Below are 22,825 nucleotides of genomic sequence, written 5' to 3'. Positions count from 1 at the left end.
AAACAAACAAACAAAAAAAGCCTCAGTTCCCTAAAATACACAAGCTAGGGCTGGGGATTAACTCAGCAGCACAGCACCTGCCTGGCAAGCGCCACATCGTGAGTTGGATTCCCGGTACCGGAAAAAAACAAAACAAACAAACAAACAAAAAAAGCCTCAGTTCCCTAAAATACACAAGCTAAGCACAGATCAACTAGGTTCTAGACACTAGAGAATAATGATTTACTGCAGCTCAGAGACTTTATTAACTCAGTGTAGGTTTTGGGGCAAAACATTTCATCTTACTCCAACTAAGTTTCATTTTTTGGTATGAATTAAGAAAAATTAATTAGGTTCTCAGTAACTAAAAGTTTAGTAAACTGAGGTATGCACAGGAAACAGCTATGAGAACAATTATTTCTCAAACTATCAGTTTTGTAAACCCCGCTTTTCTCCCTGAATATCTAAGCAGAGTAGCTGCCAGAGGGGACCCCCTTATACATCTGCTTTACCACCTCTAAGGCTAAAGTCAAAGCAGGTCAAGCGGAACTTGCAGAAACAAACTCTGCCTTTGATATACCACTAAACAGCGCTTCACTGACACCTCTCTCATTTCTGTAATCTGCATCCTCCAAAATATGCATGTTAGAGCAGACATTCTATGTGTGATACATCCTATTTTTAAGGAAGAATTACATTATGTAGTCTTACATGACTCTTAATAATTTTCATACCTGATCCCTCTTTTTCACTTTCATAAGCATATGTATTTCTTCCTTTTAAATTTTTATTAGTATATATTAGTGAAACACAATGAATATATTCATCATAGAGTACTGGCACACACATATTGTGTCTTCATTCTTTTTGCTTCTTTTTACTCTCTTCTCCCCTGGCCTCTTCCCGTTCCTAAATCCCCTTCCTTCCTCTATAAAGTCACTTTCCCAGTTTCCTATCATCTTTCTTTTATTTTGTTTTGTAAATTATTTTTATTTGGGAGCCTGGTGTGGATGGTACAACCTGTAGACTTAGTACTAGGTAGGCTGAAGCAGGAAGATGGCTGCTAGTTCAAGGCTACCCTGGGTTACATAGTGAGTTCAAAGCTAGCACAAACAGCAAAGTAAGACCCTGTCTCAAAGCAACAACAATAAATAAAGAAATATTTTAGGTTTCTCATATGAGAAGCTATTATAAGCATATATACTTCTTAAGGTTGAACACAAGTTAACACTTTCAGGGTAGGTTTGATATCAAAGATAAATGTCCTCCCCAGGTAATTCAATCACTCTTGCTAATTTAAGATATGGAAAGAGCTAAGAATTTGAGATGATCAGTGGCTTGAACACATGCTTAGGGGCAACCTTACAAAATACCCACTTATTCCCTGAAACAACATACTGGGTGAGCAGAACAAAAGATAATGCTAAATATGTTTAGTTTACTGCCTGTTGGTATTATGGTTTTTTTGGGTTTTTTTGTTTGTTTGTTTGTTTGTTTGTTTTGGTGCTGGGGATTGAACCCAGAGCCCTATGAATCTGTAGTATGCACCCGACCTGTGAGACATACATGCCTGTCCTCGGTTTGAACTCTTGAGCTGAGAACAATCTCACTAAAAAATTGAGTCTCATTTACTCAAAACTATCAGAGACCCTGGCACGCTGTCATAACAGAATGCTATGCATGCTTTTCAGTTCTTCTAACCACTTTCACAAACATGAGCATGTCTTTGCCATGGACTCAGAACAGAGGTACAACTATTCCCATTTTTGAAAAGTAACATGGCAGGGCTGGGGATTTAGCTCAGCGGCAAAGCGCCTGCCTGGCAAGCGCAAGGTCATGAGTTCGGTTCCTGGTACCGGAGAAAAACAAAAAAACAAAAAAAAAGTAACATTGCAATGAGAATTAGAGTGGTCTTTGGATGCTCCTCTGGGACTCTCCCATCTCATCTGTGAGGAGATATTCATTGGTTTTCCCAAGGTTATCCTGCTGGAACAAGTTGTTAAGAATGGCGCGCAGGAGTGCACAGACCTTCAGTTACCTAACATGAACCTCCACAGCACGAGCACATTTACCTTCAACCAGGAGTTCTTCCTCATCTTCAGACGCCCCACCCACATGTCTGTCAGCAGCATTTGGGTGCAAGAGTGCGAGACGAAAGGGTGCAGCCCTCCAGACGCTGCCAACTTCAGGCAGGTGGAATTGCTCCAGTTCTTGAGTTCGTACGTCAAGAGCTTCATGGCCATGGGCTCATTCTGCTTAAATGCCTTCTCCAGCACATCCAGGGCCAGCTGGCCAAACTGCCTGTAATGAGCAGTTGGGAATGGAAAATACCTCGGCAGGGAAGGAGCCCCAGAAACGTTCTAAATCATTGAACACAAGACTCAGAAAATGCCAGTTAATCTGGCTTGAAAAAAAAAAAAAAAGGCAATCCAAAAATCTCAGTCTGGGCTTGGGGATACGGCTCAGCAGCACAGCACCTGTCTGGCAAGTGCAAGGTCCTGAGTTCAATTACCTGTACCAAAAAAAAATCTCAATCTGCAGAAGCTAAAAGGGTAGTGTATCAACAAAGTGATTTTCTTCCCTTTCACGGGGGAACACAGCTGGGATGTTTACGCTGCAGCACACAGAACATAGCTCACACCCAAGCTACCTGTCAGAATTCATCACACACCACAGCTGTTTCCTTCTAAGAAAAGTTGTTGGGTCTTTGTTTTTTTCTTCATATTTTACAAAATGCCATGATAGTTTAAAAAATTATATCCAGAGAGACACCCTCAGGAAATTTCCCATGAGGTTGTCTCCTCTGAACCAGTTTTCATCCTTGGGATATTTTTCAAAATTGATATTATAAATTCGCTTCCATCATCTCTAAGCTTCTTTCCTTCTCTCACTACCATAACCCTATACCAATCAAAAAGCCAAAGTACAGTACTTCTGACTTTCCCATCTGCTACCATTACTCTGTAGTTCTTTAATATAATGCACAGATTTGTTTTCCCAACCTGAGAGGTACTTTTGTTGTTTTTTTCTGAGAGATACTTAAGGCAAAAAGAACATCTTAATTTAACTTAAGATCTAAGAATTTCAGAGTTGGAGGGACTTTCAACATCATTCATCCCGAAATCATTCACTATAGATAAGAAACTAAAGTCTCATCACTTCTCGGCCTTTTGGCTAAAATCAAACTAAAGCCCAGAAATGTGGTCAGCTAGTCAGCTGGACTTGTCAGGAGTCAGCTGGACTTAGGACCAAGCTCTCCTGATCTGAAGTCCTCTCTCTTATATTCCACAAAGTTCCTTAAAATCCCTTTGATAGAACAGTCCATGAAATGCACTTTGTGACACTAAGTGCTAGGAGTCACCTTGACTGCCTGGATGAGGGGCTGTCTAGAAATGTCCTAAAGCATTCAGGGTGTGTGTGTGGAAGTTAGCATGGAAACCTGAGTGGCCTGAGGGGGGATCCAAGAACAACACAAACAGCCAATCAGTCTTTGCCCCTCAAGAGCTGGAAGATGCTTATTTCCTGCATTGAACATCAAAAGTTCTCTGGGAACTCTCCCAGCTCATCTGTGAGGAGATATTCCAAGGTCTCCAGCTTTTGGATTCCAAGACTTATAGCAGCAGCAGCCTCACCTGGCTTACCAGCTGCCATCTTGAACTAAGAGTTATACTACTGAATGTCCTGGTTCTGAGGTCTTTAAATTTGGCCTGAGCCATGCTGCCATCATCTAAGGGTCTCCAGCCTTCGGGCAGCCTGTCCAGGGACTACTCAGTCACAATAACCACAAAATCAGCTCCCTAGTGAATCCCCTCTCATGCATGCATCTGCATATACCTACACAGGGCTATCAGCAAGTACTGACCTCACATATTCTAGGGTGTGGGAGATAAACATGTCTAAACGTGCCAACAATAGCTCTTACTTGGAGTAATTTTTCAACTCTTCTGAGGTGTCATCCACCATGTTGCTCTCCTTAGCCTCGTGGGCCATCGCTCGGTAGAGGATACAAGCAATCACAGCCTTTACCGTGGCCTCCGCTCCGTGCTGCCAAAAGAACATAGCCATCTTCTGCCTCTTCATTAGCACAGCCCAAACCAACAGGTCATTGTACGGGTAAGTAAAGCCAGTGGACTCAAGGTCATCTATCATTTCTTGTCTTTCTTTTGACTTGTGCCTTGATTTATGAGGGATTCCAGACTTTTCCTGTTGAAATGCAAAATAGCAATAAGCTTCAAATACTCAGGTACATGACATTTTACCTAATATAACACATGTGGCAAGTAACCTAGAGATAGTTTGAAAAATCACTACTAAAAAGAGATGAAAATGTCAGCAGGACTTATAAACTAGGAAGCAAAATTTAAATTTGTTATGACAATCTATTTCCTATTGTAATTCATAGATCTAGATACCTGTAATACCTGAGAATTAATTTAATTAATTAAATTAATTTAGCACAACTCCAGTCAGTATTGCTTTGGGACACACCCAGTAACTATATGAAAGACAACTTTTGATTTCTCAAGGCAATGGGTTCAAGTAGTACATTGAATAAATGAGAATTTTCTTTTTAATCTCTAACCTCCCCTCAGCGAAGAGATTCATCATCTTCTCCCTGGAAGAAATGTCACTAGTGTTGTCAATACACATCCAACTACACTGGTTTGATATTTCCTTTCTTCTATTTCTCTAGTGAGGCCGATAATAATGAAGCGTTCTCTCCCTGGTAAGCTCAGCCTTTACAGCTCATTGCAGATTCCACTCTAAGCCCGTGTGCTGTGCATCACTTCTATGTTTGTGGTTTGGTCTCCTTCACACTGCACTGTGCTATGACCTTGGGGGAAAGGGGACCACTTCTCAGTCATCGTATCTGTCCCTACCTACCCGCCTCCCAAATTCAACGAAGTACTTGCTATAATGCCTGAAAAATAATAAAATTTCAGTAATTACTCTGTGTCATTGGGGGGATCACAGCAAAATAGCTGTAATGTATTTTCTCAACTTCCATAAATAAAGGGAATCTATGTTCATTCATGATGGCCAAGGATGACCAGATATCTTTTCATCCCAGGATCCACAGAAAGCAAACCTTTCTCAGCCAACCTGGTAACTACTTAGTAAATGGAAACTCTTAGGCAAAAGCATTCATCCCCAGAAGAAAGGGGGACTGAGGGAGTAAGGAGGAAGAGGAATACCCACGTTGTGCGTGTGTATGAATGAAAGCTACACACACACGTGTGCACACACACATACATTTGTTATCATTGTTATACTACAACATTAGGCTAAAATGTATTTCAAGAAAGCCTCACAAAGGAAAAACATGTTACAAAGGGGCAGTTGAAGAGAACAGAGGAGAAAGAATCACCCCTCACACCCAATTAGTCTTGGAGTAAGGAAGAGAAGGGTATGGTGTTAGGTTAATGATTACAAATGTTTAGTACCATGGTGTAGACTGCTGGCCTGACTCACTGTCTAGACGGGGCACAGGGAGGACAAGGAAGGGAAAGTGAAGTGCAAGATGATCACTCAGTCGCCTGTGCTATGTCACGGGCCTTTGCGCACGGTTGGTAGAGGATGGCTGTGTTATGCTTTTGACTCGTGCTGTCTGTTTATGGTGCTTGTAAATGTTTCCCCTGTTTGTTCCTCTCTTCCTCCAGCATTAAATAAAGAAAGTCTACAAAACTCACTGGTATTTCCAACTCTAGAAGCAAGGGCATGGTACCTTGAGTTTGTAAGGCTGGGCCGTCCTGCAGAACTGGGAGTGCAGCATGCTCTCTGTGGACTCTCTTCTACTTTCCATGGAGCGCCTCCTGTGAAGGGAGCACTGGGAAAGGCTCTGAGCTAAGCTGGTCACGCTCTGCATATGTTGTTATTCAATTTTTTAAAGAAAACAATAAGAGATAAAGAACAGACAATAATGAAAGGGAAATATAACATTTCTTATCAAATATCCAATGGTTCTGTCTCTCATCCATGATCAGCAATTAACTTCCCTGGAAACTAATTACTCACCCAACAAGAATCCCTCATGACCTCTTTCTTATGCATACTGTTGTTTCCTAACATCTTAGAGAACATAACTTTTACTCCCTCTTATGTACCCACATTCCACTGCTATGTGGAAATCCCATCACAATGGATGGATGTTCTATCTTTAGAAGCGGTGCAAAACAAGTAACAAAGATTTATGGTTCTGATAAGAGAAAGTTCCCATTCACAAATGGCTCCCAAGTTAAAATGAAGTTAGAAAGTCGTGGAATTTCTCCAGGTGTTACATAATATCGCCACCACAGTTCCAGGGGTTGAGCCCAGTAACCACATTAAGTCATTGCTATCAGCATGAAGTTTTCATTGATGAGAAACAAGACTGGAAAGAAACATTCTCGAAAGGACTGACATAAATTTGTAAGATGCAAGCTACAAATTTGGAACTGCTCTATATAAGCTCAATTTATGTTTTAGGAATAAAAATTGGACATAGAACAATGAGCTCAAGACCCAAATCATTATCAATATTATTGAGGCACAGAGTTAATAGTTACCTTTATGGCAAAAAGCTATAATGACTACTATCACTAACAGCTACTCAGTACCTAGTATGTACCAGGAATATGGATTTTTCAAGTATTATATAACGAATCCTCTGACAAGTTTATGAAAAGAATATTAATATTCCCACTTTTGGGGAATATTAATGTGAGGAAGCTGATGCACAGAAAGGTTGAAGCTGATGCTCAAGACTATCCACTATTATGGTTAGGATCCAAAGTTCCCTTCAAAAAGGATCACAGTGGGGGCTGGGGATTTAGCTCAGTGGCAAAAGCACCTGCCTGGCAAGCGCAAGGTCGTGAGTTCGGTTCCCGGTACCGGAGAAAAACCAAAAAAAAAAAAACAAACAAACAAACAAAAAGGATCACAGTGTTGAAGACTTGGTTGCTGAGGGGCTTTTGGGAAGTGAATGGGTTATGCCAGCTCTGTCTTCATCAGTGGAGTGATCCACTGACCAGCTCATGATTTGACAGCATTATTGTTGGGAACTGATGGAAACAGAGATGAGGCCTAGCTGAAGGAAGTAGATCATGGAGACATGACTAGGGACTGAACTGGCCCCCCATCCCTTCCTCTCCAAATCTGTCCCTCACTCTCTGCTTCCCAGCTGCCAGGAGAAGAGCAGCTTTGCCCCATCATGCTATCTGCCCTACTGTACTGCTTCATCTGAGGCCCACAGCTATACAACCAGCTAACCACGGACTGAATCTCTGAGCCAAGCTAAATCTCTCCTCCTTTAAGTCTATTAATGTCAGGTATTTAGCCACAGTGAGGGAAAGCTGATAAATACATATGCCTACAAGGAACAAAACTAAGATTCAATCTCAGATCTCTCAGACTACAAATCATGCACTTGGGACTGTTCCTACTAAGTAGGAGTCTACTATGAAACACAATAAACTGTCCTACTCCACTGAAATGTAATTGGAGAAGTGGCTACTCTCATACTGGTGGCCTCTCATTAGAAAGCACATGAAGGGAGCTTTGGTAGCAAGCTCCGACCTGGGCTGCACAAGACTACAGTCCTCCATTGCCACAGGAGAGACCTCACAGAAATGGATATTTCCTTTTTTTTTTTTGTTCTTTTTGAGACAGGGTCTCACTCTGCAGTTCAGGCTGGCCTTGAGCTCACTTTCTAGCCCAGGCTGGCCTCGAACTCGCAACAATCCTCCTGCCTCAGCCCCTCGAGTGCTGGGATTACAGGCATGCGCTACCACGCCCAGCTGGATATTTCCTTTAAATGAAGCATCTTTCACTTCCTAAAGCCAAGTGGCCTTTCACTTCTCCTTCTTTAAAAATAATGGCTGGGGGCCGGGGATATAGCTCAGTGGTGTGATATCTGCCTGGAGAGTATGAGGTCCTGAGTTGGATTCCTGGTACCAAAAAAAAAAAACAAAAATGGTGCTAAAAATAATGTCTGGGTAGTCCATGCTTTGGGTGTGATCTCACCCCTAGACTCCTTTCCAGATTCATCCTTCACAATCTTCCAGTAAATGCAAAAAACACCCCTTGACTTCTGCAAGCTGCATCCATCCCTGCTCCTGCTCCTCTGTCCACTAAATGCCCCACACGCCATTGCTAATGCTGACCTCATCTTCCAATAATAATCAGGCTCCTGCAGCTCCTGCTGTGTAATGGTAACTAAGAAACAAGCAGTGTTTTCTCTGCTGATCCACTAATTAACTCTATGCAGTCTTATATCCTTAAAGTAGTTATTCATAAATCTATCTCTGGCTAGTTGTTCATAAACCTATTTCTTCTCAGAGTTTCTAAATTCCTGATCTTTATGTTCATTCCATGCCTGCATGCCAGCACTCAGCACAGTACTTTGCACATAGCACTCAGCACTCAGCACATAGCAGTTCACAACTGTTTACAAACAGAATGTCCGAGTATGATTACTAATTATCCTTCGTTTCACTAGGGTACTCTTTTTTTTTTTAACCCCAGTGGTACTAGAGATTTAAATCAGTGCCTTCACAATGAGCTATACCCCCAGGCCCCCTCACCCCTTTTTTTAAGACAGTGTCTAACTAAATGACTAACTTCCCTAGGCCAGCCCTAAAACTGAGATCCTCCTGCCTCAGCTTCCCAAGTAGCTGGGATTACAGGTGTATGCCACTACACCTGTCTCCTAGAACACTTTTCAACTAAGTTACCTTATTTCTTCTATAGAGGTTGTTGTACAGGACTCTGAAAGTTTTCCTAGTGTAGCTGCTGCGGTAGGCTCCACCAATGAGGTATTCTATTACCAATCCAATGTCAATCAGTGTTATTCTGTAGCCAGAAAGGAGGGTATGCTGTAATAAAAACATACAATGAATGAAAGGTTTCAGATCTCTTTTTCTGTCTCATTTTCCATGCTATCAGAACATAACCAGATTAATTGCCAATAAATAAACTTTTTCATCATCTTTGCAAAACTGATCAATTAATATGGCCAGCTATTGATAGAATCTGCTTATTCAGAGGTAAAAAGGTCTTTGCCTTAATATGATTTTTAGTTTCACAGATATCAAATATATGCTTTCTCTTCCTCTGTCTCCATTTCCCTTTCCCTGTTATGCAGGCAAACATACATACAAACACATTTGAATAAAACACAATTAAATCTAGCACAAAAATTATTTTCAAATAGAAATTAGGTAACTACAGAAGTAAAGTCACTATGTATATAGTGAGTGTATTTCATCCAAAATTAGGACTGGGTTAACTTTCTACCTCGCTGTTGAGATGGCAGTAAACCTCTCCACTGCGCGGGCTGCACCCTATGTGAAATGAAAATAGGGAAGAAAGTAGAGCATATAAAAACAGGTCAAAGAGCTGTGATATCAAATGGTTAAGTGATGGGGCTGGGGATTTAGCTCAGCGGCAAAAGCGCCTGCCTGGCAAGCGCAAGGTCGTGAGTTCAGTTCCCGGCACCGGAGTAAAACCATAAAAAAAAAAAAAAAAAAAAAAAAACAAATGGTTAAGTGATGCCAAGACAAATGTTTTGGCTGATAGAAGAGCTAACAGTGTATATGTGTGTATAAGCTTTCTTTTCCAGGGGCTGGGGATCTAGCTCAGCAGCACAGCACCTGCCTGGCAAGCACAATGTCGTAAGTTCAATTCCTGGTACCAGAAAAAAACAAAACAAAACAAAAAAATCTTTCTTTTCCATAACTGTAATTTATTTTTTCAAGCAGCACCAAAACTAATTCTTATCTGCTGCTAGTTATAAGCATAGTTAACATATTTTGTCCTTTTTCCTTCCAAATTCATTATGATAGAGTTAGAGGAAATAATTAGAAGAAATAACTTAAGGAAAACCATTTTGTCTTGTTTGTTTTTGTGCCAGGAATCGAACTCACAACCTCACACTTGCCAGGCAGGCACTGTGCCACTGAGCTATAACCCCAGCCCTTGGAAAATCACTTTGATATAGCATAAGTCAATGTAAACTAAATTTACATCAGCATGGATGTTTTTGCTTACTCTACATTTGCCAAGCAAATGGGTCCCTCTGGCTCTCCCACCCAGTCAACATAATCCTCCAGAAAAACAAGAAAAGAACTTTTAAAATGTGCCTCGGGTGGATATGAACCATAGTGACAAAATAAAAAGCCCTTCCAATTTCAAGTTTGATCTAACTCAGACTCAGTGGGAACGCCATGAGTAAGCTACACGCAGGATTTTGAGTAGTGGCATGCCTCCTAATTCCCTAGAACAAAGCTTGGACTCACAGAGGAAGTGATAGTGTCCCTGAATTATCACTAATATTCAAAACAATACCAAAAACAATGGAAATCATATTTTGGTCCTCCGATGAAAATAACAGAGCCACCCAGTTCTCCGCTTCGGTGGGCACTGTTAGCTGTCAGCTAAGTTTGTATCATACTAAGCTAAAGTTCTGACTGCGAATGTTCTTTATAATTTCTAGTAGCTAATGTCACTTACTTGGTGGACCAGCACTTTAAAAACATAAAGTAAATGGGGGGAAATGAAAGAGTACGATTCTGTGATGAAATTGTTAGACTCACATGTAAAAGTACAGGCAATTCACTAAAAAATTCAAACCTGTTCTTTATGAAGCAAACTTCGGAAACTCCTTTATCGCAAAGCTAAAGCAATAGGCAAACTATTGTCACACCTTCATGATTCAGTTACCTGTTTCACGTCTTGGACAAGATGATGCAGGAGCATATTAGTTGGTCCTTGTTTCTGTGACAAGAACACAAGGAAGAATTAATTTTCTTTAATTACCAAGCTGCTGCAGGGGAAGGTGCTTTATTTCAGAATATGTAAGTAACCCACAATGTGGAAAATTTTTGTTCAATATCCTTAGTCATAAAGCTTAAAACTAGTTCATTTTAAGGAGTTTCCCAAGAGAAAATGTGATTAGATGACACGTTTTTCAAAGCAAAATGTATATATGCAAGTAGTAAGATAGTTAACTCTATGTGGTAAAAAAGCAGAAATACATTTGAAGTAACCTAGAACTATTCTTTAACATATATATTGTCACACAATTACAGGTCCTCTCACACAGGAGAGTTCCATCATCAGTTATTTATTGAAACTGCATAATGCTTCATAAAGTCTCTAAGGGATTGGAGGGCTTAGCATCATAGAGAAAAATGAGGACTTACACAAAAACCAGCCAATAATATGATAATGCATGTGCTGAACGCTGAACTACCTGTAGCAAGCAAGAAGATAGAACTTGAACAGATTTGGAAAAAAAATAATATTCAAAGGACAAGGAAGGATATTTCCACTGTGTAAGTATTGGAGTATTTATAGTAAGTAAGCCAGTTAGTTTCAACAGAGAGTTTGCATAGGGGAGCTGCAGAACAAAGTTTTGTTTTTTGAGACGGGTTCTCGCCGTGTAGTTCAGGCTGGTCTTGACCTCACTATTTAGCCCAGGCTGGTCTCAAACTCACAGCAACCCACCTGCCTCAACCTCCCAAGTGCTAGGATTATAAGGATACACCACTATGCCCAGCAGGAACAACATTTTAATAGTGGCCTTACATTAACATACTTCAAAGAACTCAATAAAAAGCAATTTGTTCTTATTCACATCTTTGTCTTTATTTCTTAGTAAAATAAAAGAAGTTGGTAAGAATATTTCTCCTTTGGTTGAAAGTCTCTATCTCTATAAACTATCTTTGTACATGAACATTCATTCAAAGACACAGGTGAATATGAAGCTAATTAATGAATAAATCACATGGGTATGACTGGTGAAGCGTCCCTACTCACTGTATTATAGAGCTCTTCCAATCGGGGGATGGTAAGGAAGCGATGAAGATTCATTCCATTTTCGATTAAGAGCTTCACAAAATCCACTCGATCCATCACTAAAGCATCCAACATTGCTTGTTCCAGCATGCCAGGCTTCAGAAGGTATAAACAAGACATACAAAGACAGTTAACAAAGTAGAAATGACTGAAGAATTACATGTATTGGAATGTAAAGCTACTCAGATACAATAATTATAAAATATAATCTTAGAACTGTGCAGGACCTAAGTGAAGATATCTGAATAAGTCAAGAAATATCTCATGTTATTGGTTGGGAAAACTGAGTATTGTAAAGACCTCAAAGCTCCCCAAAATAATATGCAGTCTTAACAAAATTCTAATAAAAATTTGAAGTTTTTGTTTTTGTTTGGTGTTGCTTTTGTTGCTGCTGGTGTTGGTTCGCTTGCTGTGGTAAGACCATGTTTCCATTTAACCGCTACTTGACATCTGAGTATAAATAACAAAATGAACCTGTTCTCCTACTGTTACTCCATTAATATGGCAGCAAACAGTTTTCATGAAAGAAATCCATGCACACAGGATAACAAGAGGGCAATGCTTTGAAAGGTGGAAAACCGTTGGTCAAGTCCTGGAACAAGCAACGTTGATGTCGCAGTGTCCAGAAAGCCAAATAGTAAAGTGGGAAATGCCAAGAGCTGAAAATATCTATGCCACAGATTCACAGCAGCACCAAAATGAAATAAATGTGTACATGCTGAACCCTACTGTTGGGACCTTCTCAGTCACAGTCCCCTACTAACTCCCATTATATGAGCCAAAAGGCTTTTGCTTTTCAGCAGGGTACCGTAAGATTCTTGTCTGGTAGTATCACCCATACAGAAGAAAGAACATGAATATGCTGGCAATAAACAACAGTCCAATCGCCCTATTATAAGCTTAAACTTAGGAAATCTCCAACTACAGGCCCAGAATCTCCAGCGGGCTTTCTATCCTACACCCTTGACCAGAAAGATCAAAACACACAGATCATAAAACATCAACTAGGAGGAATCAGATAATCCAGGAAGAAAACTTCAAAAGAAATGTCGGTATCTTGGGAGAGCTAAAATAGGATGCACTCCAAATGCAAAGGAATTAAAAAAGGAGGATGATACAATCAGAGAACAGATTTGCACTTAGGAATTACTAGATTAACCATATTCTGCTAGAACAGAAAAGCTTCACAGGAGTCTTAAAAGTTAAAAGTTAAGGAAACCTACCAAAGATATAGAATATAATAGAAAAAAGATAAGAAGATTAGAGAAGCAGTCTATGTAGTTCAACACTCAGAATATAGGACTCCAGGGAAAAAAAGAGAAAACTAGTGAATGGAAAGGGAACATGACTGTCAAGCTGAAACCGTGTGCCCAGAATCACAGACATTCAGACTCACAGTGACAGACATCACTGTGACATCTTGGAACACCAGAGAATAGATGGCATTTTAAAATTTTCTGGATTTTGGGGGCAGTGGTAGAAAGAAAGGATCTGAAAAACATAAATATGTTTACCTCTCCAGAGCAATGCTACATAGTCAACATTCTGAGGAAAAACTAGTTCTAACTTGGAGTTAAAATGTAGCCAAACATATAGGCCCTCAGAATATTTATATTCTGTACTCCCTTTCTCAGGAGATACTGAAAAAGGTTTGCCATCAAAATATAGAAAGAAAGAAAGAAAGAAAGAAAGAAAGAAAGAAAGAAAGAAAGAAAGAAAGAAAGAAAGAAAGAAAGAAAGAAGAAGTCCTGAGATACAGGAGACGAGCATCAAGGTAACGGAAGGTCACCCCTGGGCAACAGCTATGCACAGGGCAGAGAAAGCAACCTGAGCACACCGCAGCCCGGAGACACCCTGCCCCAGGATGGCAAAGTCCAGAGTTTTCTGAAATGGATGAACCAGAAGACAGCTATGTGACATTACCTAGAAACAGAGAAACTCTATAAATATTAGAACAGTTCTAAAATGCCCAAAAAAGTGGGCTCATTGTGGCAGGAAAGTACTTTTTTACAAGTCTTTGATATCATTTGATGTCTTACAATGTTCTTTTTTTTTTTTTTTTTTTTTTTTCTTTTTGAGACAGGGTCTCGCTATGCAGTTCAGGCTGGCCTTGAGCTCACTTTGTAGCCCAGGCTGGTCTCGAACTCACAACAATCCTCCTGCCTTAGCCTCCCAAGTGCTGAGATTATAGGCGTGCGCTACCACGCCCAGCTCAACGTTCATTTATCAGTCTGACCCAAACATGCCTTTAGTGGATTATAACCTTAATTTCTTTAAATGCATTATTAATAGTGATTCGCACTCTACGTAATATTTTTTCACTGACTTCTACTGTGAATACTTATTATATATTTCAATGCACAAAAAAGATATAACTTTTAAATCTGAAGTAACAAAATAAAAATCTACCCATTCAAAAAAATAAATTATGCATCTCTCCATTCTGTCTTTCCCCCCACTTCCCTTTTCAGCTTCAATTAGGCTCGGAAGATGGGGAAAATTGTTTTCAAGGAGGGAAAACAGAGGAGTGAAAAGTGTTAGCTGCCCCGGGAGCCCAGCCTTGAAGATGCTCCTCCCACGCTCCCCCATACCAATCCATCACCCCCCAGTATTCTCTCTGTCCCTCCCTAACAAGCCAATACTCAGGATATTTGTTCCAGATCACTTCACTTTCACTATACCTTCCAATGCTGTCCGCAAATTAGGATATGCTTCTTGGCAATGTCCACTCTGTCCCAAGCCATTGCTAGATTTAGCTGCTCCGATGCTGACAAGTTTGTGCCTGGGGTAAAAGAAAGCAACAATCATATATTCTCCTCAGAATATGCTAGTCAACTAGCAAAGCACAAGGTGTCCTGGGATGTCAGAATAGAACGTGAAGTCTACTCGGGTTCTTACCCTTCAGCAGTGCTGTCAGGATTACTAAGTCAAGGTCCTGCTGCTCTTCAGAGTCAGTATCGAATATGGTGATCTGTAATTGTGGAAAAACAGAAAGCCGTACATTTGGGGAATGACCAAGGAAATACTTTCAAACCGTCCCTGTAGAATTCACATTTAAGCTAATGAAGTAAGGAAAATATTCCTCATTTTGTAATTTCATAACAAGATAAAGTGCTTTGTTTTATGTTTTGTTTTACTTATAAAAGAGGAAACTTTTTAAATAGGGTGAACAAGAAATTGCAGGCACTTAGAAAAAATAAAACTTCCAAAATGTCATGTGCACTCGAACTTGCTATGTGTATGCCACGAAGAGAAGAAACTCAATATTAATTCCTAATATGAATAAATCATCCCTCCTTTGGAAGGGAGGGATGCCACATGAGATCCTACTGCTTACCTACTCCTATAAACTACAACTGTTGCATTTTAATGAGAAACTAATCTGCAAGCATTTATCCTTTAAAATGAGTGTGACAATTACAATGGACCTAAGGAGCAAGTATAATGCAACACAATCTTCACACTGTACCCCACTCATCCTGGTCTGACTTTTTAAAAGACAAATAAAGATTTCTAAAGGGTCACCTGAAAATGAATATATATTTCACATAATACAGGAAGCTGGTTTAACAGAAAAGAACCAGAAGTAGCAAATCCTACTCCTAGGTAGGCCACCAACCAGCCAGCCTTGGGTAAATATCTCAAGCCCCTTGAGTGTAGCTTACTCATCCCCAACATGAGAAGAATCCACTGGAAAATCTCTGTGTTACCATAAAGATATAAAAACCACACTGCTACAACTTCACATGTTGGTTCCTTTCATCTAACACCCCCAAAATGGGGATGGGTAAAAGTCAAGCCCCAACTGGACAGGGACTGAGAACACAAACCCTTGGCTGACTTCTCCTGCCTTTCTTGGTCATTATTCTGCTCTTGAATTCCACAGCTTGATGACAGGAAGAGGCACACACTGGCAATCTCTTTAATACGGACTTAACTCACTTAATTTCCACTATTATGGGAAATACAAAGTGTAGTGGGTTAAGAACAAGATTTCATCTCTGAGCTCAAATTTCACTTCTGCCAAGTCCTAACGACATGACTGTGTAAGTCACCTGTATTCTCTAGTCCTCAGCTTCACATTTCTGAACTAGAAGTAAACCACCGCCATATTGAACTCACATGTGGGGTTATTATATGTCAGTAAAAGTCACCTGCTGGTTTTCCCACATGCTTTGCCTGCTTCGTCTAGCCTGATCTTGTTCAGTTGGCTTTTTCAGACTGGGTACTATAATATTACCAACATTCTTCCAACAATGTATCCAGTCTTCCCATTCCAGAAAGATCACTTTGAATCGTGATATATCGGCATATTTATTGCCCTTTTCAGCTTCACATAATATAAGCCATGGATGAGCACGCCGATCATAGTACCCTAACCCTAAACACTTTTCAAACTGAGTTTACATCATGGTCACGTCCCAATCTGTGGACTCCATTCTCTACTCCAAGCTTTATTCTCACATTTCCCATCATTCAATACATTCCTGATACCCTGCTGTGGGATTTATTCAGGCCTCTGTGACCTAGCAGACTTCAGTTTACCAAGGACTTGGAGATGTTCGCTTATTCTGCAAATGTTATGTACAGTTTTCATTAAGTTCAACAACTTTTCTGTAACACTATCTTTTTCCTATCTAAGTGCTACCTAAGTCCCATGCAGCCTGGAATCTGAAGCATGAGGGGTAGGGGTGGGGTGGAGCAGTAAGAAGCCAAGTTCATTCACATAAGCATCAAATTCTATAGAATAGCTATAGAGTTATGGCTATTCATGAGCAAAATGGGAAAGTCCGCATTTTAAAGACTGTGAGAATCAAAATTCAATTTCTGGGAACTGGCATTTTTTTTAGTAGGATTGAGTAGTAATCAACTAGTAATACTCACAGAATCCTTGTGCACCATACACTCCATTAGAATGTGAAGAAGGTGCTTGGACTGTTTGAGACTAAAGTTGAAAGCATTCTGAATCATAGAGATGAGCTCCTCTTTTACCTGGACATGCAGCCTCCTGACACAGAAATAAATGGTCACAACCCAATGAAAGCTAGGCCAGGAACAAAACCAGTGACCGCGGTAAAAGACATCCCACCCACCTTTCTGGGGAGGTTGCTATGGGCAGTTCTGCCAGAGAGCAAATGAGCAGCAAGCAAACAAAAGCAGAGACTCAGGAGAAAGTGGAATCTGCAGTCCAGGCAGAGGCCTAGAGCTGATGGATTTCTGAGGGCTGTGAATGTCCAGAATTATGAGCCATATTCTCACAAAGACGTGAACCCTAAAAAACCATTCATCCGAGGGACTTTAAGAAAGGGAAGAGTGAAAAAGGAGAGGGGTAGAGATATACCTGTAAGTATAAGTGAGATACAGGTGTAGGTGAGATACAGGTATGGATGAGATATATGTATAAGTGAGATACAAATAGAGGTGAGAGATAGCTACATGTGAGATATAGCCATAGGTGAGATATAGGTCTAGGTGAGATACAGGTATAGAAGTAGAGGGCTGAGGGCTAAACAGTGGGAGAAAGAGTAAGGAAAGAGACTCCAGAAAGCTAATAGAATGTAAGCAGTGAATAAATGTTTACTACATAAATGAGTGGAGCTGCCATTTCAGTTCCCAGGCACTGAATTTACACAGCATGAAGATCATGCTGTAAAAGCTGGAAGATTCACACTGGCTATAAGAATGGCTAGAGAAACAGCATCTTTGCAAAAGAGAAAGAATCAAAACCGAAAATAAACACAACCTGCCACTTTTAAAAATGGCAAATAATTCTGAAGGTGACCTGGACACTGAGGCATGAGGGGCAGAGCTGGGGGAAACTCTAGGAAGCCAATTTTATTCATCTCCTCCTTCAGTGGAGGATGCAGCACCCCAGCAGAGGAATAAGTGGTCATGACAACACAGCCCCTGAAAAAATGGATCCCAAGCTCAACCACTGTCCTCCAAAGATATGTGACCCATGTAAAGGCACACTTGGAAGAACAAAACCAGGGGAACAGTAATCACTGGAGTGTCCAAAAGAAGAGTCCACAACTCACCCTTCATCTGCGAAGTGCTTGTGGGTGAAGGCCAGGATGTCAGCAGCCCTGCCCGTGCCTTCACACACGACCACGGGCTCTTCGTCCTTCACCATCTCCCACACCGAGAGGATGACGTTGGGGCCTCCTTCCACCACCAGCCCCACCACGGGCACGCCTTGTCTTGAGCCTGTTTCAGAGCACAGACGATAAACACCACACTGCTAGGGGCATCCTGTCTCAGCCAGTCGGCCCTGGGAGGTCTGGACACAAGTCTCTGAATGACCACGTGTTGGCACTGCTGACACTGGTCAAGCTTCTCTTTTTTACCCAGGTTTGCTTAGATCAAGACCAAGCCAGAAACTTGGACTTCAAATAAAATCTACCATAAATATGGCGAGGATATCTTCAAGCTTTTGCCAAGTTAAACAGTAACTAAAAGCTTTTTTTTTTTCCCTCCTTAATACTAGGGATTAAACCCAGGATCTTCCCAGAGACCTGCATCCCCAGGTTTTCTGTTCTTTGTTTTTGTTTTTGTTTTTTTTACTCTTGTGGTACAGGGTCTCACTAAGTCACTCAGTTGCCCCTGCCTGCAATTCCTCCAGCTGGAGGACAGGAAAGTGCCATCACACCTGGAGGAAGTTTAACTTCTCATTGTGGGAAATCCTAAATGTATCTCGAAGTAAACAGAATATATAAGGGACTCCAATGCACCCATCATTCATTTCCAAAAGCGATCAAGCCCTGGCCAATTCAATAAATTTTTCCTTTGGCACTGGCAGTCCTAGGGACTGAACTCAGGACTTTGCACATGTTAGGCAAGTGCTGTACCATGGGTTTCTATCCCAAGCCCTCCATAAACTTTTAATGACGAGTATTTCTAGGAATCAGATGTGCTGGACAGCCTTCAAAGACTTTTACAATATATTGTATTTCAGTAGACTCCACTTTACTGTTTAAACTCCTTACCATGATGATGTATTACTTTATTAGAGCGAGGAAGACCCGAAAAAAGAAAAACCATGGAGACTTTCCCATTTTTTTTTTTTTTTTTTTTTTGTATCAGGAATCAAACTCAGGACCTTATGCTTGCCAGGCAGGCACTGTGCCACTGAGCTATATCCCCGACCCTGGAGCCTTCCTCTTAAAAGAAAGTATTAAGTGCAAAAAGTTACGGATAAGTATAATACATTTCATTTATATTTTTGAAAACTTACACATGGCTATACATTTTATATATATATATATGGCAATAGCCACATGTATAGCACGTTGTCCAAATCTCCAGGTAATTCTGGAAGAACATCCATCAAACTGTATTTACACTAGAAAATGGGGGGGCAGAGGACTTGGAGAAATGTTGTAAAGGGACTTTGTGCATCTTATAGTTTTCTTTTTTTCAGTTTTAACACCACACATGCATTACTATATTACTTTTAAATCTATACTTTTTACTTTTCAAAGGGAGAGAAATTGGCAGGCAATGCCCTACTTGCACCTGAGCAATAGGGAATTTCACACAGAGTCACTCATCTTGAGGGGCCCCATGTGACTGTCCTCTGCCCCCACTTCACAGAGAGGAGCCTGCGGGGCCTGTTTCAGTGGAAGCCTGCACCTTGTCCACTCTTCCTGGAGTTCACAGGACTCCAGGTCCTGTTTAAAGGCACCCCATAAGCCTCTGCCTCAGGTATGTCCTCTCCAAGGAGGGGTGGAGTCTGAGTGATCATGTGTGTGCCCCACCTGATATGCAGGACTGAGCTATAGGTGGAAAGAGAAGCACGGCGCGGGTAAGGTCACACTTCTGTTTTGACTCAGCATGTCCCCAAATCCAAGCACTGTGAATATAACCTGGCCTTCCCACTTGACTTTTCAATGTGAGAGGGTAAAGCACATTTTATCGCGTGTTAGCTTGACTTGAAGCTTTTAAACATTTACACAGACAGCACGTGGGCTTCGTGTGTGCCCTTGCCTCAGAATCCATAGGGCTGTGGGTGGGTCCATTAGCAGACACCCATACACTTAATTCTGCCTACTTAATTGCACTGATATTCTTCTTCCTTTCCTTTTTCATTCAGCTCCACCTCCTTATTATTTTCTCTGTATCACTAAAAAACAAGCTTAGGATGTACCAGCTGACAGACATGGTTACACTAATAATATCACCTTTAAAAAGCTAAATGAAATGGTGGAATGGTTTATTAAGGCCCAAAAGTAATAACAAATTTTTAAAATTTAGATGGTTATTTATTTCATTACTCTTAGGTTTTTTTTTTTTCCTTGTTTAGTTCTGCTTTATTTTGTTTATAGTGCTCAGGATCAAACCTAGGGCCTCACACACCCCACGCAAGTGTTCTACCACTGAGCTACAACCCCAGTCCAAGAGGCTGCCCTGCCTCAGAGCACCTCTGTGAGCTTGATGCAACCTGGATACCGCCCAAAAGCTTATTTCTAAAAGCCCTGTCAGGTTTTAACCCCTTCCCTACCCCACCCACATATGAAATGTCACCTTCCCTAATCATCCACCCTCAGAACCTCACTCTTCTCAGGCTCCCCTCCACATCGCTCTTCGGCCACCCCCGTTCCCACAAGGAACCCTCGCCTTCCCCTCCGTCTGTCCATCCTGCTGACTTCACCATCCTCCCGTGAAGCCTCTCCTGACTATATTGCCCCCAAAGACTTCCTCTCTCCTGCTGTCACTCACAATTTTGCATCCTATTTTACTCTGATTTCTTCCTGCTTTGGAAACATGTGTAACTGAATCTCTCAGGGACCATTTTGCAGAAGACAATGGAGCACCTTGCTGCTACACAGGCCCCTAGCGCCCAAAGGAAAGAACTCACAGCTGTGTATTTTCTGCAGGGACAGGTACTTCTCCAGGTTCCTCCTGAGCTTCAGTTCGTTCCCGTACCTGCCCACAGTGCCATCGTCAGACAGGATGAAGTGGGAGTGCATGCAGTTGAGCGTGGTGAGCTTGCTGATGGGGTTCCCCAGCGTCTGGTACATGCACACCACCTGAGAGACAGCCGGGACCAGAGACGTCAGAGTCCTATCCTTCCCAGAGCCGACTGTTCCAGAGCCCTATCTCTCTGCACTGACAAACCACCAGCTAAGGTTAAAGACCATCACTTACTACTTAGCACAGTGCTAAAAAATAAAAAACAAAAACCCAGCTCCCCAGAAGCTGCACCCAGCTCCAAGGCCTGGGAGATCCAGGGAGAAATGGCACGGGGCGCTCGGCTGTTGTGAACTGCAAAAACAGCAAGGGGTTTCGCTACAAGGGAACTCTTTCCGCAAGGCAGGTAAGAGCCACAGAGGGGGATTCGAGCACAGGTACCCACCATATTGACATAGGAAATGTGGCTGGCAAAGCCGGCTGGAGAAATAAATGGGACCTGTCAATGACAAGGTCCTAGGACAGCGCCAAATAATTCCCAGGAGCCCGGATGTGGAACTTCTGGCGGGCTCTCACGAGATGTGGACGGCATATAACGAGACGGAAGCGCGGAGGCTCCCGCTCTCCAGAGTCCTCACAGTGGCTCAGCTGTGCCTCTCAGACACGGGCTGTACTTTTATTTTTGCTCTTTTTTATCCTTTTCTCTCTCGTTCAGCCCTAGTTTGCTCTGCAGAGCCAGTTTCTCCCTTACCCCTTCACCCCTCGCTTTCCAAATAAACTTTTGGCACCATCTCTGGCTTATCAAGGCCAATTCTTTGCTCAAGGCAGGAAGGACCCGGACTCCTCCCGGGCGGGCTCTTCTGGAGGACCTGCCAGAGAACAGTCCGACCAGAGTGTTTAATCAGGTGCCACTTCAGGACGGGCTCGATGTAAGCCTGGGACACAGAATAACCAAAAACCAGCTTGGCTTCGGGCCTCCCAGGGTGGCCTCCCGCGGTGAGGGGGTGGGAGCCAGGCACAGATCTGAGCCCCACCGCAGGCGCTGCGCAGGCGCAGAAACGGGGCCGTGGGGTGCAGGCGCCCCTCACACCCCACAGCCACAAGGACTCCAAAACCCACCCATTCAAAAACAAAATTTTTTGGATTCATTTTCGTTTTTTAGTTTTTTTTTTTCCCCCTCTTTCCTCTTTTTCCCTCACAAGTTTGTTGAGGTTTGGAAAAGTTCTGTCATTTTTTTTCTTTTTCTTAATTCTTTTTTCTTTTTCCTTTCTTTCCTTTTTTCTTTCATTTTTAAATTCTCCATATTTCCTTTTTTGTCTCTTGTTTTTTTTCTGTTACCTTTACCTAATTCTTTAAAATATCCTTCTACCCCTTGATAGGATCCTTTGTCTCACTTTGTTTCTTATCGCTCACTGTTTAATTTTTCGAATTTTTCTTTTTGCATTCTCCCATTCCCAACCCCCATCTCATCAATAGTATAACCACTAAGCTTTATTAATCTTTAGATAGAGAGCTCTACTTACTATCATTGAAATTTTTTCTAATGTCCGTGGAGGAATAGTTTTCACATTTAGTAAGTATTTGCTGTATGTCACTATCTGGCTTGTCTTACCGTTCATACTGTAATTATCGATTTCTAAGATTAAGGGTGGTACACTACTAAGTCTATTGGTATGCAAATGTCCAATTTGTCTTGGATGATATTAGTGCTGCTGATTTGATATTGCCAGGGAGGTACAGTTGTTGCTATTAGCTATTTTTCCTTGTATGCTAACACCCAAATGACCTTTGTGACATTAACAGTATTGCAACCTATCCACAGAGAACTGGGTGCTGAGCCAATTATATTGCATATGGGAAAGAGACCAAGAGATGGATGGAAAAGTTGAGAGAGGAAGTAAAAAACAACTAAGATGTGTTATGTACATGTACCAACTCCCCATGAGGAATGTGGTCATTATGCACTATACTACAGACAAGTACTAATAAGAAAGAAAAAAATAAAGTAATTCAATGAAAAAGTGAACAAAACAAAAATCTATTAACCCTGTGAGCTAAGTTAAATCATTCCTCCTAAAGAAAAGAAAAGAAAAAGAAAGGA

The 22,825-nt window shown here is 41.4% G+C and overlaps 1 protein-coding gene across 2 annotated transcripts in view; it reads right to left on the bottom strand.

Annotated features, from left to right (window-relative positions):
- Positions 1-22,825, bottom strand: part of Trpm6 (transient receptor potential cation channel, subfamily M, member 6) — a 144,330-nt gene that overhangs the window by 80,055 nt on the left and 41,450 nt on the right. For both annotated transcript variants that reach the window (XM_005408321.2, XM_013506547.1), the window contains exons 7-17: positions 20,672-20,843; positions 17,853-18,021; positions 16,699-16,822; positions 14,713-14,785; positions 14,496-14,596; positions 11,776-11,910; positions 10,678-10,731; positions 8,691-8,831; positions 5,705-5,839; positions 3,902-4,182; positions 2,052-2,280 (exon numbers count right to left, since the gene is read on the bottom strand). In XM_005408321.2, coding sequence (XP_005408378.1) covers positions 2,052-2,280; positions 3,902-4,182; positions 5,705-5,839; positions 8,691-8,831; positions 10,678-10,731; positions 11,776-11,910; positions 14,496-14,596; positions 14,713-14,785; positions 16,699-16,822; positions 17,853-18,021; positions 20,672-20,843 — 1,614 coding nt within the window. The remainder of the gene's footprint in view (positions 1-2,051; positions 2,281-3,901; positions 4,183-5,704; positions 5,840-8,690; positions 8,832-10,677; positions 10,732-11,775; positions 11,911-14,495; positions 14,597-14,712; positions 14,786-16,698; positions 16,823-17,852; positions 18,022-20,671; positions 20,844-22,825) is intronic.

The sequence above is a fragment of the Chinchilla lanigera genome, unplaced genomic scaffold, assembly GCF_000276665.1.
Source record: "Chinchilla lanigera isolate Chin_1 unplaced genomic scaffold, ChiLan1.0 scaffold00111, whole genome shotgun sequence".
In the NCBI taxonomy this organism is placed as follows: Eukaryota; Metazoa; Chordata; class Mammalia; order Rodentia; family Chinchillidae; genus Chinchilla; species Chinchilla lanigera.
Note: the sequence above shows the minus strand (reverse complement) of the source record. Positions and strands in the feature narration are given on the sequence as shown.